The sequence below is a fragment of the Conger conger genome, chromosome 15 (genome assembly GCF_963514075.1).
Source record: "Conger conger chromosome 15, fConCon1.1, whole genome shotgun sequence".
Lineage (NCBI taxonomy): Eukaryota > Metazoa > Chordata > Actinopteri > Anguilliformes > Congridae > Conger > Conger conger.
Window position 1 is genome coordinate 17,146,694 of NC_083774.1, and position 18,371 is coordinate 17,165,064.

Sequence of the window (18,371 nt, forward strand, 5' to 3'; positions counted from 1 at the left end):
TCTACACTGCATCCTGCGAAACTGGAGACTGTGTGCACACGCTCGCTAAGAAAACACTCCCAGCTCTAATTAAACAGCCAAACCTGAGCTCCTGATCACTGCCACACACAACAGGAAGGCCATTAGTCCCTCAACAATGGGGCACAGTCAGCCAGTACATTGTGTTCCCAGTGGCGTTCTCAAAGGAACACATTGTGTGAGTGAGTGTGTGTGTGTGTGTGTGTGTGTGTGTGCGCGGGCGCATTTGTGTGCGTATGTGCATGTGCACATGTGTATGTGCATGTGTATGTGTATGTGCGTGTGTGAGTGTGTGTGTGGGAGAGAGAGAGACCTGTGTTCCTGAACTAGACGATCAAAGCTTCCTTCACCTCTTTCTTTAAGAGCATGTGTGGTAGGGGGAGGACCAATTGTAAGACATATCCCTAATGCATCATATACGGTAAGGGGGCGTGAGCCTTGCTGGCCGTCTGATGAGTGATGTCACAATGGAAACCACGGCGATGTCAGTTAATGGACGTGACTCACCGGCCCTCCTCCCAGTCCTTGGGCTTCTTGGTCTCGTTCGGCTTTATGCAGCGGATATAGTGGGGGGTGCACTTCATCAAGGTCCCCACAAGGTCGTTGGCTTGTTTCTGAGAGGGAGAGGAGATCCTTAGGCATTCTAGCCGAAATGCAGTGAGAAGTGGGACACCTGGCTCTTTCTACTGACACACTGGGTTATGGATCTAAAGCTGTATCTGTCACAGAATGATGATCAGATTGAGGAACCTTGATTTTGCTGCCTGCTGTGGTGGGCCTTCCCTTCTTGTCTGCGTTGAGGTTCTCTGAGAACAAAGCTCGGATGAAGGGTCTACACAACAGAACCAAAAAAAGAGAGGAAATTGTTAATGGCGGAGTTTGAATAGAAGGTTGTAAGTATTACACATGAATCTGCTCAGTGTGAACTATCAATAGGAAAAACTAAAGGAACACGCGCGATTGAGCCGTTTCCCACTTTAGCCTTTCCCTCGCTGTCACTACGGAACAATGGCCTCAGGCTGGCCTGGCCAGCTGTGGGTGGTGGAGCAGGCGGACAATCTGCAGCCAACAATAAGACATCTTTTTCAATGCTAATAGTGGAACCGACTTTGACAAGAGCGGAGGTGTGGGAGTGGAACATTTCCAATCATGTGATCTGACTGTCTTTGTGTGATTGTGCCAGTGTGTGTGTGTGTGTGTGTGTGTGTGTACGTGCCCACATGTGTCTCCTTTATGTGTGCCTTGAGTAAGTGAGTGAGTGAGTGAGTGAGTACACCTCAGTGTGTATAATGAGTCTATGTGTGTGCTTTTCTCAATGAATCATACACCTTTTGGCTGGCTCTACAAACATAGGGGTGTCACATGCAGTGGACCTCTTTGGAGTTGATCTGCCTAATTAGAGTGCATCACTGCAGGGAGCCAGGGCTTTATGGAGCACAGGAGCCAGGGGCCGCTACTGGCTCCGGGGGGACCGACAGCAGAGCTCCCCTGAGGGGCCAAACCTCAGGGCTGTCTCCCAGTGAATAGAGTCAGACTGCATGAAAGCAGGACGATTTGTTGTGTGGATATTGCAGTTTGAGTCCATTGGATGCGGGCACTAAGGTATGTTCTTACAGGGTCTTGTTCAGACAGAATGAAGTGTGACTTACATGTCACTGCTCTGCATCAGCTCGATGAGGTCAGTGAACAGAACATCCCGGTTCCTCTCACAGAAGCCCTCAGAGTCGTACGATACCTGGGGACAGAGCAAGCACCATGACAACCTGGGCCAGGCGTGGCAGAATCTGGAAGCACTGAACAGGAACTAAATAGGAGTGGATGGTCATAACTACTCTAATTCTAATTACAGTTATTTAGCTGATGCTTTTATCCAAAGCGACTTGCAGTTGATTAGACTAAGCAGTGGCCAATCCCCCCTGGAGCCAATCCCCCCCCCCTTTGATCAAGGGCCCAACAGCCACACTGGACACACTGGAGCTTGAACCACCAACCTTCCAGGTCCCAGTCAAACACCTCAGCCACTAGGCTACATGCTAACCGCTAATCCTCCCATTCCAACACAAACCCTATCTCTGACCCAAATCATCACACCTTTTTACACGCTCGCCTTAGTTATTACACAGTGAAGGGCACCCTGCTGAGGAGGTGTTTAAATGAGACAGAGGGGCACCTTTCCAGCGTAGTGGTGGATGATGAAGCCCTGGTTCCAGCTGTTAAAGTGCTCGTGGGAGTTGATCTGGACTCTCAGCTTCTGCAGCATGGTCTGGTCCGCTCCCTCGCCCACTGCGTGCATGGTGGCGCACACGTCGTCTAGGATGCACATGATCCCAGGGGGATTCTGGGAGGAGGGGGGGACACACAATGAGTATCAGGAGCTCCTGAGAGCAGCTGCAGTCCTCTGTCTGAATTGTTGATGGAAACGGCGACGTTGGCTCAGGAGGTACGAGCAGTCGCCTGGCAGTCGGAGGGTTGTACAGCGCTATATAAATGCTAATCACTAGCGCGTTAGTTTTCACAGATTTCTTCTAGAACCTAAAGCATTGTAGCTACAGTACGTATCAATATCTGAGAATCCAAAGCATACGAAGAATTTGCAGTGTTTAATGGACCGCAAATTGAAAACATAAAAATAGATATTACACATTACATTTCATATGCTGTAGGTTCCACACGTTTGCGTTTGGGAAACACGGATCTGCCGTAGTTTTTGAATGAGATAGATGAAGCTGCTGGATACAGTGAGTGAGATAGTGAACAGACATCAACAGATGTGTACAGATGTGTACAGATGTGTACAGATGTGATCAGATGTGAGATGTTTAGAGGAGGGCACATGTACTGGGAAGTGTCCACCACCTACCTTGGTCTCAATCAGGTCACACACAATCTTGTTGTTGAAGTACTCAATGGGGGTCCATCGAATGCCTTCCTGCACATACTCTTCCTGGGAGGGGAAGACACAGGAAGTCACACACAAGAGGAGGACTGGTGACTGCAGCTGAGGCATTCTGGGAAGAGGGAGGAATGGCACAGGAGGACCTTGGCTTGGGCCCTGTGCTGAAAGAGAAGCACTGCGGAGGCTGCAGTGATGAAGGCAGAGGTGTGATGGTGTGTTACCTGCTCAGCTTTCAGGGTCAGCTCGATGAAAATCTGCTGGAGTTTTTCATTCACAAAGTTGATGCAGAACTGTTCAAAGCCATTTTTCTGCAAAGAAAGGTGAACACATAAAATTGATTTTCTTATCGTAGTGTTCAAATATATTTAATTGACATTGAAAAAACTAAAAATAATATGATCATATGTTGTACTGAGAAAAAAAAACATAGTGATGATACACACATTTTCTGAAATTTGCATGAAACGTGTTATCACTGGAAAAAATGGAAAAGAATACCGTTTTATATCCGCTAATGGCTAATGGAGCAACAGATCTGCATTTATAGACACTGCCCAAGATGGCATTCATTAAACCCATAATCACAGCCCACTAAATAAACCATAATCAGATTAGGGAAGTTCATTAAGGTTTATCTGTCTGAATCTAGAAATTAGGTTGATGTGAAATCTTTAAACAAATTTGTTAGTGCAAATGTTCTAAACAATTTTAAAAGCTTCTTTTTATGTTTGTTTTTTTACTAAATAGATGTTTCCGATAAAGCAAGACCCAATTTTGTCATAGTACCTGATACACTAATTACAGTTTTTATTATTCTTTCAATCAAGTGCGATTGGCAAAAATGAACATTAAAAAAAAACTACTTACTTGGAAAATTTCAAAACCGTAAATATCCAGCACTCCTATATTCCATTCCTGACGATCCTTCACAATGGCTTTGTTGATAGACTGGAAACAAAATAAAGTATTAAACTGTTAATACATTTTTTTAATCTGCTGGTAGTATTAACTAAAATTATCTGGCAATTTCTGCTCTTAATTATTTATTTAGGCCAATCATTTCCATGATCTTTTAGCTTCTTGTATTGTTAAGCTCACGATTGACAGCTGGAGACTGTTCTCGTTCTTGTGTCCCTATATGTAATGTGGACCGCTAATTAGCTAACCGAGTCAAAGTAATTGGTGGAAACCAAAGCCTGTCTATACCATACATTAGCCCTCAGGAATGGGGTCCCACCCTGTTCTAAATAGTGAAGTCTGCAGTGCATATCAGTAATTCTTCAACCAGCCTGTAATTTAATGAGATTAAGTCCTGTAATCACGGTCTAGTCTATCTATTTAGTCTATAAGTTTCCTCCACTGGCGCATGACTTGTGTAATAACCCTGTACGAGGAGGCCAGCCCCCACGCATCAGCCCATCAAGACTTATGTGAGGGCTGCTATCTCTGTCTGTCCCTGCTTCATTACACAAAACAAGCTTCTTTACCACCTTCAGCTTCTATAACAGCAATGGAAATATGAGCCCCATAATGTCTCAGTGCTTCTGTAAGTGGGCACAGTTTATATGGTTGTGAGGGGTGCTGTCTCTGGGAGTCCTTGCTTCGTAACAGAAAATTAGCTTCTTTATCACCTTTAGCTTCTGTAACAGCAATAATGTCGCTCATAATGTCTCAGTGCTTCTGTAAGTGGGCAGTTTACATGGTTGAGGGACTATGTGTGTAGTTTTAAAGAGGACAACCACTTTTTTTCAAGGAGCAAGTGTGGTCCTAAGTTGAAAAACACACGTCCTGAGATGGAGTGTGAGAGGGAGAGGGGGGTCTCTCTACCTCCACCAGGAAGTCGAAAACGCGGGCGTGCAGGGCCTTGGCGAGGGCGTCGCGGGTGTAGCAGGCCTGCTCCACGTTCAGCGTCACGTCGATAGACTCAGACTTGCCCCCCCATTTGCTGTCCATCTTCCGGCTGGTGAGCTTCCCCTTCAGGCCGGACTGATCGATCCCGAGCAGGAAGGCTGGGAACGCCAGGACTGCCGCACACGGAGAACAGGGTTATTCCTCTAATACATGGTCGTCAGTACGCACACTAACCCGAAGAGTTCAAACTACCAAGAATTTCTGAGCAATACGAGAGCTGTCGGGCTGAGTCAGCTTGTGCAACTTAGCCATTTGATTGATTGGTTGATTGATTGATTGATTTATATATTTATTTATTCCTTCATTGGACAAAATCTGTCATTTTCAAACTGACAAAGGAAGGTTACTATATTATGTTCAAATTTTCATATATTTAAAAAAAATATTTCCTGGTTGTAGAAGAACATCATTTTTTGTTCATTAAATCATTAAATTCAATTCTGTATAATTGAATAAAACTTTATTTATTCCACATGGGGCAGTTTAAAGTGCGAGACAGCGTTCAGCAGTGGCAGACACCTACGGACATCAGTACAGACAACCTCAAACATGTCCTGCGTCAACGTCAACCTTAAGATCAGCCACAGAACAGAAGGAAGCAATTGGGTCACAAGAGACCTGTCTGCTCAGAACAGTGTGCTTCTCTATCCCGGTCAGTGTCATCATTCAAACTGGGCCGATTGGACATGGGCAGAGGAGAAAACAGGAAACAGAAAATTCCCCTGGATAATCTTAGACTGTGATGTTACGTATTGTGCCCAGACCCTGAAATTGCGCTTAATTTTTCTCTCGTAATTGGATGTGGCAAGCAGCTGTTTGGCCGCCGTCCTGGACTTAACGCAGTGACAGCGGTGAAGGCCACTCCAGCCAAGGGGCTGAGGTACGCTCTCCCTTCCGTCTCTAAGAGAGGCAGCTGGGGACACTAGGAGAGAGAGAGGCACTAGGAGAGAGGGATGCCTGGGAGAGATGCCTGGGAGAGGAGCCTGGGTGAGAGAGAGGCCTGGGAGAGAGGCCTGGGAAAGAGAGAGGCCTGGGAGAGAGAGAGGCCTGGGAGAGATGCCTGGGAGAGGAGCCTGGGTGAGAGAGAGGCCTGGGAGAGAGAGAGGCCTGGGAGAGAGGCCTAGGAGAGAGAGAGGCCTGGGAGAGAGGCCTGGGAGAGAGAGAGGCCTGGGACAGGGGCCTAGGTGAGAGAGAGGCCTGGGAGAGAGGCCTGGGAGAGAGGCCTGGGAGAGGAGCCTGGGAGAAAGGCCTGAAAGCGGTAAAGATAGCCGGTGACGTACACTCCTCGCTCTCCACCGCCGCGTAGTTCCCCGCCTCCTTGAAGCTGATGTTTCCCAGGTGCAGCAGCCCGGCCACGATCTGCAGCACCAGGGCGCGGTCCTCCGCCGTGATCCCGATCACATCCATGGCGTGCTGGAGGAAGAGCGCGGTCAACTGCAGCCTCCGTACACGTACAGCTGCTCCCTGCTGCTAACAGCTGCTAATGCTCAAATCACTTTTAATCACAAAAATACATTTCATAGGAATCAAAACGGGCTAGCACACAAGTCAAAGATTTTTAAAAGGCTTGCAAATGGATTCATAAATTTTAATTAAACACTTTAATTAACCTGATTTAATAAAAAAATAAAAACTACCCTCAGTAATGTTGACACAGATTAAAGTTATTTGTAAAACATCGTAATAAACAAGAGGAGAGGAGAGAAGGAAGAAGACAGAGAGATACTAGGTACTAGGGAAAAGGAGGGACATACTGTAACTAGGAATTCTGAGCCCCCTGGAAAAATATTGCTGTGGGCCCCCTTTTTAATTAAACAAATTGATTTTCTGTGGGCCCTCTCGAGTTATGACCCCAACCCCCCATGAATCATCACCACCTTTCACCCCACTACCGATGGCCCCGGAGCAGAGCTTCGTCTCTTTACTATAAAGACATTCCTTTTTTTTTTTGCTTGAGAGGAAATCCGTTTCAGGCCATTGTCATTCCCCCCCCCCATTGTGCTTCTCAAGGAGTCCTGTGCAGCAGGAAGCCTCACCATGGTCTCCTGGAAGTCACTCTTGTCGTTAATATCGTCCACTTTGTAGGACTCGGACTGGTTGAGGTAGCTGTAGTAATCCAGATTGGTGATTCCCAGAGTGCTCCTCTGGTCTGCGCTGGCTCCTTCTATCAACTGCAAACACACAAGGAGGGTTAGCACTGTGCGCCCCATAATTTTAGACTGAAACTCCTACAAATGGCTCTAAAATTGCTTATTTGCACAGAAATAGGCTGGAGCAAGATGTCTTACCATTTTTTTAAAATCCCTCTGGTCAACAGAAAAGGCAAATGGTGCATGGCTAAATCACTGTTATTTCAGAGACCTATGTGCTATGTTCTGTATCCGGTCTCTAAATGCCAACAAAATTGCATTACGGGAAATTAAACCTTCTTTACCATGACCACAGACCTCAGGCAGTGCACTTTGAGGGACAATAAAAACAGACGGTCTTAAGAAACTAAATGTAATTTATAGTTGTTAATGTAAAAAAATATCCCACACATTTCCCATACACACGGACACGTGAGACCAAGAAGAGGTTCACGCACAACACAGACTGTTTTCCGAGGTCCTCACCTGATAGAATATGTGGAAGCTCCTCTCTCCAGGATTTCTCATGACGACCCGCGACTTTTCCAGCAGGAAGTTGGAGATTTTCCCCCCGTCTGGCTCCCCTCCAGAGCTGAACTGGATCTCGAAGTACTTCCCCTGCGGAACAAGAGAGTGGAGGTTTGGAAACAGACAGGGGAGCGCTAAACTGAAAAGCAGACCATTCGGGGAGAAAAGAGAAATGCAACACATTGCTGCTTTACCCATAAACCTGTCTGCTGTGCGCTGGCTTTACAGGAGTGCGACAATATCTGGCAATAAGCAGGCTTTCTTTTCTGGATCTTTCCATACAGATCTGCATGCCTTGCACACGATGGGGGACAATGGATAAGAACCCACTGCATAAGAGCATTGGGGATCGCCTTGTTGTGTGTGAGGATGGTGTGAGTGTGTGAGAGAGGAAGGCCTTGCTATCGTGTGTGTGTGAGGACAGCCTTGCTGTCTGTGTGTGTATGTGTGAGTGTGTGTGTGTGTGAGGACAGTTTTGTTGTGTGTGTGGGTGGGGACAGCCTTGCTGTGTGTGTGTGTTTGTGTGTGTGTGTGTGTGCTTGTGTGTGTGAGGAAGGCCTTGCTGTGTGTGTGTGTCTGTGTGTGTGTGTGTGTGTGTCTGTGTGTGTGTGTGTTTGTGTGGGTGGGGACAGCCTTGCTGTGTGTGTGTGTCTGTGTGTGTCTGTGTCTGTGTGTGTGTGTGTGTGTGTGTGTGGGGACACAGCAGTAAAAGCCCACAGTGCCCCTGCTCACGCCATAGCAGCCATGGTTTGGAGCAGTGAGGTTGTGTAATAAACAGTGGCGCTCTCTCTAGCTCTGTGGTTGGCCTGTTCTTGTTCTGGGCCCTATGGAGCCCAAGCATCCATACAACAGAACATAACGTTCAGGGCAAACAGTGCCGGCCAAAAAAAAGAGTGGAGACACAAAATTACTGCAGACATCTTATGTAGACAAAACAAAATAAAAAAGGAACATCTTGTTACTCAGAGTCTCTCTCTCTCACAGTCTGAACTGAATGTGTTTTGGTCTGCTTTGGTTCTGGATTGGCAGGTTTGATGGTCTTAAATCTAGCTCAGAGGACATGACGATGCTAGTCCAATGGTAGCCCCCCTCCCCCTCTCTTTTCACAACAGGAGGAGACAGAAGAGTGCTTACGAATCTGCTGGAGTTGTTGTTCCTCAAGGTCTTGGCATTCCCAAACGCCTCCAGCAGGGGATTGGATTGAAGGATGATGTCTTTGACATGCTGGGAGGACAGAGGTGACAGGTGAGTACAGGACACTGAACTGTGATGTACCGCACACCCACACCTGCAGCGAACAGGACCTTCAGCAAACAACACACAGGTCTGGAGGACATTGTCTGCAGATGCACCCATCAAATCGGAACCCTGATGAAGAGTCACAGACCTGAAGTGGAGTTGTAGCATTTCTTAAGCATTCTTAACCGTTGTCCGCTACAAATATAGGAGTCACTTTGTATGGATTCCTCTCCTGCCCTAAAGTACAGATGAATTTCAGCCTGGTTGAATAGCTGTTGCAGTCTGTGTGCAAGACTTGAATGGGGTGCCTATGGGACCCCAGTTACAATTAAAATGACCAGCAGAAGCTGTGTGTGACGATGTGTGCTGTTTACGCCCATGACCAGGTGTCCATTTTCAAAGAGGGAGAGCGAGAGGGAGAGGAAGATGGGGATATCCTAGTACCTGGACCTTGGGTCCTCCACCGGACACTCTGGAGATGTAGCCCATGATGTATTTTGCTGCCACGGTCTTCCCAGCTCCACTTTCACCACTGAAGGGACAAAAGAACACCACGCCAAACTCAACACCACGCCAAACTCAACACCACGCCAAACTCAACACCATCCGGCCTGTGGGCAACAGAGATGTTCTTAGTAGCCTTGATGGTGGAGAATGTGTCATGGATCTCACAGGCTAGAAATGAGGACAGGGTTGCTCTGTTGCCCAGCAAAACGTCTGGATGTAATGACCAATGCCACCAGTGGTGCCACAGCTGGATAAACAAGGACAACCAACATTCTGCTCAACAGCAACACGGAGCGATTTCAAAACTTCCTGATTTACCACATTCTTTATTTTTAGCTGGTATCCTGCCTCCCGGTGCTTATTCCCCTTTCTTTTTATGTGACCCATAAATGGATCAGCTCTGTTGCAAAAACATCTCACTGGAAAAGTAGCAAACATGTCATGGCAATGTCATTAAGAGTCGGCTGTTTCTCTTATTAGATCCATCTCTCTCCCCCGCTTCCTGCTCCTTTAAATTTAGTAGGATCAAATGAATTCACATATGGTAGGTGCTTTGGCTGCAGATCACGCCGAATTACACATTTATATTTCATTTTTAAAGGGTAACCATGTTGGGGATGGCCCTTTGAAATGGAGTAGCTGCATACTTAAAAAGCCTGGGGACACCATGGTTGATGCCATCTTACAAAATAATAGCTCATTTTTGTTACATTACATTACATTAATTCAGCCACACGGAGCTCCCAGTCTACAAGCCACAGATTCTCTTCCCAATGATTACATTACATTATTGGCATTTGGCAGATGCTCTTTTCCAGAGCGACGTACAGTTGATTAGACTAAGCAGGAGACAATCCTCCCCTGGAGGATTAAGGGCCTTGCACAAGGGCCCAACGGCTGTGTGGATCTTATTGTGGCTACACCGGGGATTGAACCACCGACCTTGTGGGTCCCAGTCCTTAGCCACTACGCTACAGGCCACATTGGTAAAGAAATGTATGAGAGTAATGGATAACAGTGGATAATAGTGATAACTGTAGGCACACCGTCACTGTTGCATTCATAGGGATCTATGTCCAGTCTCTATATACAGCCTCCCCTGTCCATTTTCTACAGCATTGAAGTAAACTGGGACTGACCATTTGTGCTTGGTTTGCAGTGGTTACTATGGCTCCCAGCTGTTGTCAGCTCAGCAAAAAGCTCTGTTGTTGCAGTGTACATGTAGTTAGCTTTTCTTCTGCATCAGACTTTGAGGTAATGGATCCTATTTTTAAACTCCATTGTGGAAGGGGGGGGGTTCCCCATTTCTATTGTACTAACAGTGTAGACAGAAGGCAAACTCATTGCATAACTTCCTCTCTGATTTATTGGCCAAACATGGGCAAAAAGAGGAAAGTCAGACACAGCAGACATATCAGTTGCACTGTTTTTCTGTTCAGTGATGCCTGCAAATGGCTAATGGGGAAATAATCCATAGACGGATGCATCGTCAACAGCTGCAAATTGCCTTTACGGCTATCTGACACAAAGAGATAACATTTGCAGTGTGCCATTAACGAGAATATGATACTGCAATCAACTGTGTGGTGTAGCTTCACAGTCTGAGTATTTTGTTGTTCGAATGGACCAGGGCTCTGTATAAGTACATGAGCATCCCCAAGAGAATGTGATACCTGCCATCAGATAATGAATAAGTCCTTGGGCCAAGGACTTATGGCAACATATAGTGAAAGAGACTGAGGGCCATGGGTTGAATCGGCCATTAGTTGAATGAGGACCATAGTATGTTGAATCAGGGCCATTGGTTGAATGAGGACCAGAGCATGTTAAATGGGGGCCATGGGTTGACATTTGAACCCATCTATCCACAAAATCCCATGTCATGTGACTGATGGCTTGGACTGATCTCTACCTGTGTGCATATTTTTTTGAGGAACAGGTTTTGAGAGATTTCCAAAAGAAAAGTATGGAGGATCTCGAGATGACATCACCTCCTGTGAACCAAAACAAGACCAGAATTCGGCCGCTGGTTTCTGCCTTATCACAGTGAGGTAATCATATAATTTTATGACTTGGAGGAGAAGGCTGTGATTTTAAACTGGCAGCAGATGGTCCTCCTTTACATTAACAAGATGGCTCCCAGCTCCTGAAGCCCATGGGTGCAAGTGCTGCTAATAATGATGAATTCTGCAGGCTCTCTGATCCCGCCATGTTACATAATGCAGTTTCCTCTGTGAGTATGGTCCTCAATGAAAGCTTTTTTTAGCTACTGAAATTGCCATGAGAAAAATGCTGCTTGTTCCATCTCTTTATATTCAGTTCACAAGAACATAAAATAAGCTACTTCCAGAGGAAATCCCTCTTCTTTATAACAAAAGATGCGATGAAACGGACATAAAAAGCCCTAATGCCTTAAACCGGAAAATAAATTCAAATAGATGAATGTCGGCCCGGAATCACCACATTCCCACCCGGCCGTCTATGACTGAACAAAGATTGGGAAACGTATGCTTTTGGCAAACTCATAGAGGAAAAACTCATTTAAAACTGAACTATTGGCCGTCTCTACACAAGAAGACCAACAGCAATGCCCTGCAGGAACATGAATGAGCTTAACATTGCAAACATGCTCTTAAACAGGCATTACCAGTGACCAGGGTACACCGCCTAAACACAGGGACCAGAAAGCTGCGGTCAATCTAATTGTCATATGAGAAAATAGCCTGTTATTTAAATGTCCGTCTATGCGTGTGGGACTGCCCAAGATAAGCATATTTTATGCAATGCTTCGAGCAGCGATGTGTCATTATCACTGAAACATTTCTGCTCCGTTTCTATTTCAGGTGGCCATACCCCAAAAAGGAGAAAGGTTAGAAAAACAGACTTGTCAGAAACTTCTAGAAGATAGCGCCAGCGCTGCTTAGGAATCTCCAAGTCCTTCATTTCGCAGTGAGTTATACGCTTTTTATAGTGGGAGACAAAGCGACTCTTGTTACCGGACGTTGACCGCAGTGCCTGTGCAGCAGATTCACAGGTGGCTTTGTTTGCTAATCTGGCCGTTTGCTAGCACGCTTCCGTTTCTCTTCTGTGGCTGAGTTTACACGCAGCTGCTGGCTGTGCACATAGGCTAACAGGGAAAACTGCTGGCGCTGGAGTCAATGACCGTGAGATAAGAGCTATGGTCACTTGCCTCAGGTGACCTCTTACACAGGGAGACAATAAACACTTGCTTAATGGACAGTTTTATGCAATGCAGTGCGTATGTAGCGTATGTGTTTTTCAGCACTCCGTTTACACAGCTGGATATTTTGCTTTCGGGATAAAAAGCTGAATGCTGAATGGTGCGAAAGTAAACCAGCACCTGGGAATTTCCAGCCCACAAATGTGTGACACAACTTTAACTGAGTTTGTGGTCAACAGAATAACTTCTTATATATTATTCTGTTAACCTCTGTAAACCTAGCTTTAGCTGTTTTTCCAGCCGGGCGATGTAAAATTAATTAATGAGTCAGTGAGAGCAGGAAAGAGTGCAGAATGCACACATTTACAGTGAAAAGAGAGCCAGAGAGAACTATGCAGGTACACATTGTGTTATATGAATATGACTGGTGCGGTTTATTAGTCCCAAGCTGCACATTCTTCAATTCCCTGCAGTGCATTGAACAGATTTCCAAAGCCAGCAACCAAGGGTAAAGTCAGTGCCATATTTTAGAAGTTGAAATATGTACTGTATCTTTGAACTGAATCATTTCCCCTCCCTGTCAGGAAGAATGATATTTCATTATTTTATTACAGAGGCACTACAGATGTTCAGAGAAGCCTGGGTATGTTCCTTTCCCATTTTGCCAGGTTATTTGATCGCACATTCACACACAAGGCGATCATTTGTCCTGTCACACATCTACCTCATACCAATGCTCCTACTACTATCCTCTGTTTACCAAAACCCACCGAGAAGAAAGCACCCCTCTCTCCCCCCACATACCTGATGATCACGCATTGGTTCTCGCGGTCGATCATCATGTTTCTGTACATGTTGTCAGCCAGGGCGTAGATATGGGGCGGGTTCTCGTACTGGGCCTGTGTCCAATCAGGGAACAGCGGAAATACTTCAGGTGCGGATAGACACATTTGCTGAGTGAATTAACTGAAAATCTACAGTGGCCTTGAATTCATGTTCATGTTCTGGGGTGAGCAGACTATTCTTACTCACCGCTCCCTGGTACAGCTCCACCTCCTTGTCCCCGAAGTAGGGCATCTGCTTAAAGGGGTTGACGGAAATGAGCACAGGACCGATGTACGTCTGCATACGCACGCAGCTTGGGTCAAGGGTCACAACACTAACATTTCCCAAAGCAGGCCAGTTTTAATGTTGGCTTAAATGAAAAATAAGCCCTTACATTTACTATATTTCACAAACTGCATAACATTTAGAAAGATTATATTTCAATTCAGACTTTGATTTTCATGTTCATAATTGAAAAATGTTTAAATCCTAAATGCTACATGTAAATACTATCAAATTAAGTCACTTTTAGTAACGATATCAGGGTACCTGTGTGTTCGCACTGGATAATTATTTTGACTGGGTCAAGGCTTTTATAAGGCACAGCACTCCAGAAGCACTATACTAAAAGTGCAAGTTCCCTCAAAAAGTACAAGTGTATTTGTTGTGGTTTTGTAAGGAGGATGTTGGTGAGTGTGTGTGTGTGTGTGTGTGTGTGTGTGTGTGTGTGTGTGCGCATGTTGTTGGCTTCCTATTCGAAATCTGTCGGGAATGAATAAAGCATGTATTCAGGGGAATCGCAGTGACTGGTGCTGTTGCTATTTTTACCACAATTGGAGGATTCATCGAGTGCTTAAAATAGCTTATAATTGCTAACCAAACTAAGAAATAGAAATTACGAAGAAATAGCCTATAAGATTTTTTGGGTTACTTTTTAAAAAGACTATGCTAAGATTAAATGCTACATATTCTGTTGCAACCATATAAAAGCACTGCAGAAATGTAAACAGTCGGGTTGCACCAGTGCACTAGCTGCTGTGGGTATCCAGAGGAAAAATAAAACTAATCTGACAGAAATTCAAAAGGCATGTAAATTCCACTGGAACAAACAGTCTGTGTAATGTGAGTAGTGTAATGTCCAATGTGCTTTCTCTGTCCTGCTCCTGGCAAAATCAGTGAGTTATAGATTATGGGTCACAAGGAAGTGAATTTCAAAACAACACACTCCCTTTCCAGGGAAAAGGGGGATGTGTGTGAGCTGCCTAGCAGCAGCATTCTTAAAACCCACGGACGTGAAGGATACAAAGATGTAGTCGTCCATGTATCTCTTCTTGAGATTCTCCACGATGGCGTCCTCGTTGATCTTCGCCAGGAGGACCATGTCGTCCACCCCACTCTGTTTGACATTGTGGCTCAGCCAGTGGTACCGGTAGTGCCCCCTGCTCCCCTGTAAACATGCGTGCACACATACATACAGACACACGCGCGCGCACGCACACACAGTGAGACAATGTAAGTTGGTGAGATAATATTCAGTCTGAGACTAGCTGCCTTGACACACTGAAATTAATTGACACTTTCATCAAAAACAAAAGTGGCACTGTGTCGCAATTTACCAATTATGTGGCAGATTTGTACATCTGAAAGGCTCTTGTTTCTTTCCGACAGCCCGCTGAGCTACCCATTTTCCACAAAGATGTGTTTTCATTTGACCCAATGAAGGTTTCATTCTGCTCTCGCAGATGTGAAGCGCTTTCCTCTGTAAAGAGTTGCACTGTGCAAGGGCAGAGATAGCCCTGTTATTGCTTTGCCCGGTCTGATATTGCTCTCCGTCTCAGTGCCTCGTTCTGTTTTTTCACCGAGTTTGTCCCTCCAAAAAGCTGAGGTCATTCATCACGAGCTGTGAGTCAGTGTCATCTGGCTAATTCTGGAGCCGATTGCAGTTTGCTGTCAGGAGTGAGTCTCTTTCTCCAGGACCGGGGACCAGTCAAAGACCCTTAGTCAACAGGCAAAAGAGTCCAGCTCTGTTTAACTCTTCCCTGCCTGTCTGTGAATCTAAAAGAGAGACAGCTAGGGAGTAGCCCAGCTGCTATAAAGCACTAAAAGGCAAGGCAGGAATTTCACAACAGATTTGAAGGCAAGAAACATAAATCACAGGCCTAGTCAATGTCATGCACAAACTTAAAAGGCACTTTAAAACCACAAGCAAGCAGAGGCAAACCAGATTGATTTTAGTGAAAGAGACACCATGGATCAACAAAGCAGCCACAACAAAGTACAAGGAAGGCACTAATATTGTACAATTGGGAAAATAACAGGAATACTGGAAAAATAACATAGAAATGTACTCGTTACTAGACCACATGCAGGGGGATGGGCACATTTTATCACACCAGCACAACAAATACCTTTCTTTTCAGGGTACACATTTAGGATTTGAGCCATTTCTGAAACTGCGGATGCTTTTCTCAGCAGGCGTGTAGCCATGCCATTAATTACTGGCTGATTGAGCTGCCAGACAGTGTGGATTATCATCGCTTACAACATATCCTTCTCTCCAAATTGCTCCCTCCTCTCTGACTGCCAAACTGGGTGAAATGAGCCAAATGAGCGCTATAATGTGACAAGACATAATAGACACCACGCCAATGATAAAAATGATTCAAAACAAGAATCCCACCACCCGGCTAACTCAGTCCTCAGTTGAATTAGCAAAATGTAGCTTGTTGTGTTTGTGAAAGGGTTTACTGCTGACTCCACAGATTGCTGCGGTACACTCTCTGTCTCGCTAATGTGTGAGAACTGTCACAGCCAAAGAGCTCCGGGTCCCTTTCACACCCAGGTACTACGGATACGCCAAGGCAAAGCACAGTGTGTCCGTAGGATAGTGGGGGTGAAACACATAGGAACTGGGGTGCCCTGAAGGACAAGGGTCCATTCAGACTGCGCTACCTCAATGTAGTCTGACCTCATCTCATCTCATCTATTGCCTTTGTCTCCCCTGGCATTGTTCATCAACATTGTAATGTGAGGGTCCATTAAGATACCTCAGAGAGGAATAAAAAAACAAAAAAACGAATAAAAAGTCAAACAAATAGCTCCATTAACGTATCTATCGACTGTGTCTAAGCTAATGGTGACTTTGATTTTTTTCCAGCACTGCAGTAAACCCACCGCAGATATTCCCACAACAGCATAAATTTAGTTTATAACTTCCGGAAAAATCTCTGGGCTATTGCTGTGGAATTCATATCCAATGTATGTACGTGCCTTTGGTGCCCCTATGAAGTAGCTGAAATGAAAGTTAAACCTGCGTTTAGCCAAGTTCTGGATAAAATGACTAAATGTTGCAGATTGCTATTTTGTCCTCTTTCTGGGGTTGGTGAAGAAGGATTGTGTGCCATTTTAGCACAGGGAGGGGGACTAGAACAGAAAACATGGAACACAGGCGCAGGGGGATTGAATGAGTATGTGTTTACGCAGAGGACGAGGAACAGGCTTGCTGTAATGTGGTTTTCCCCAAGGTTCACAAATCTCCCTAACCTCAAACATGTAAACAAGTGTTACAATAGTTTTACGCATTCTTACAGAACGCATTAGAAGTAAATAATGTTTTCGGGGAGGGAGGTTTTGTCATGAGTTCAGTGCTAATGCATCCTCTCGCTGGTAAACATCACCTGTGGACTGGAGCGCAACTGTGCGTTCCTGTGCTTTCCCAGTCTCTGTGTCTCCAGCTAACCCCCAGCTGAGAGAAACCAGCTGGAGACTGAGTTCAAGCCAGACTGAGATCTAAGAGCTCACAGACTCATTGGAGGACAGCACAGTTCAAATAATGATAATAATATGACCAGCGAGTCAGCAGAGATGTCACCCTAACCATGGCTGTCCATATGAAATACAGAGGCTGGAGAGGCTGGAGTTACCGAGGATGACGTGGTTATTGTTTTGTTCTTCAGAGCAACACCAAGCCACAAAGTAACCTTATTGTTTTTCCAGCAAGCCTGCAAATTTGAAATGTCCAAACGAGTCAACTTCACATTTGCTTTGGTGGTAATCCCCATAGGTTCAAGCTGTGCCAAGTATTTAACCTTGGGGCATGCCCCGTGGTTTAAAAAATGTCCCCTGTTCATAACATTGCATTTACATGCACTGTGTGAATAGAACCCCTAAGTTTTGGATCACAAGAGTATGCAGTGTTCATGTGATTACTCTGGCCTGAAAACAAACACAAAAAAACGAACAAATGAATTAATGTCTCTGCCAGTTTAGTAACAAATCCGCATTTGCAGAATTCCTGCACCAGCCTGGGTCCATAGGCCAGCTTCTCCTCCATGAAAATACCATTCCCATATATGGGAAGCACACAGCTGACTGAGGGTACAGGAAACGGCAAGGTTTGATTCATTCTCGCAGACTACACTCTTTTCCTCTTTTCTCTTCTATTTTTATCTATTTTTCTCCCTTTTTGTGGAAGCCACACCTTTGTATTTTTAATTTCCTTTATAGAAGGTCAAATCTTTTATCCTTTTCACTGCATGTGATTTAGTGATTTCGAACAAACCCGCTCTGTGAATGTGCAACCTACAGCATAGAACCCACATTAACTGTCCTGACATGCAGAGATTTTACTATTCTTAATAATGGGGCCCATTAAATGGGTTTTATGGGGAACGTTCTGGAGCCTCTTTACTATCTTTGTGTGTGTGTGTGTGTGTGTGTGTTTGTGTTTGTGTGTGAGCGCATGCATCTTAGTATACAGGCTTGACTGCTAGGTGCTTACCTACATGTGTGCAGAGGTGTATGTGCTAGCATACACGTGTGTACATGCACATATATGGTATATCTATGCAAGGGTTAATGTACGTGTGGCTGTATGTGTGTACAAATGTGCGATTGTGTGTGGCTGTTTCCTAATTTCCCTATTTATTCGCAAATTAAGCCTAAAAACTATGGGCCTCTCTTTCTCTCCCTGACTCTCAGCTAAGCGGTATCCTAGCCAACACCTTGTGGTTTGGCTGAGAATCCAGTCAGGAATCCACTGTGTTGTTAACAAACTGAGACGGGGCTCGTTAATGAAGTGTACTTCAACTCCGTGCCACTCAGAGAGAGCCGTCTAATCCAACTCACGCCCGCCTCT

At 45.3% G+C, this 18,371-nt stretch overlaps 1 protein-coding gene across 1 annotated transcript in view; it reads right to left on the minus strand.

Moving 5' to 3' along the window:
- Nucleotides 1-18,371, minus strand: part of LOC133111310 (unconventional myosin-Ie-like) — a 45,183-nt gene that overhangs the window by 11,787 nt on the left and 15,025 nt on the right. Inside the window, exons 2-17 of the mRNA XM_061221519.1 lie at nt 14,538-14,681; nt 13,442-13,531; nt 13,214-13,308; nt 9,166-9,253; nt 8,617-8,706; nt 7,441-7,572; nt 6,862-6,996; nt 6,106-6,238; nt 4,742-4,938; nt 3,782-3,862; nt 3,136-3,222; nt 2,879-2,962; nt 2,189-2,356; nt 1,668-1,753; nt 769-850; nt 526-632 (exon numbers count right to left, since the gene is read on the minus strand). Of these exons, the coding sequence (XP_061077503.1) occupies nt 526-632; nt 769-850; nt 1,668-1,753; nt 2,189-2,356; nt 2,879-2,962; nt 3,136-3,222; nt 3,782-3,862; nt 4,742-4,938; nt 6,106-6,238; nt 6,862-6,996; nt 7,441-7,572; nt 8,617-8,706; nt 9,166-9,253; nt 13,214-13,308; nt 13,442-13,531; nt 14,538-14,681 (1,799 nt within the window). The remainder of the gene's footprint in view (nt 1-525; nt 633-768; nt 851-1,667; nt 1,754-2,188; nt 2,357-2,878; nt 2,963-3,135; nt 3,223-3,781; nt 3,863-4,741; nt 4,939-6,105; nt 6,239-6,861; nt 6,997-7,440; nt 7,573-8,616; nt 8,707-9,165; nt 9,254-13,213; nt 13,309-13,441; nt 13,532-14,537; nt 14,682-18,371) is intronic.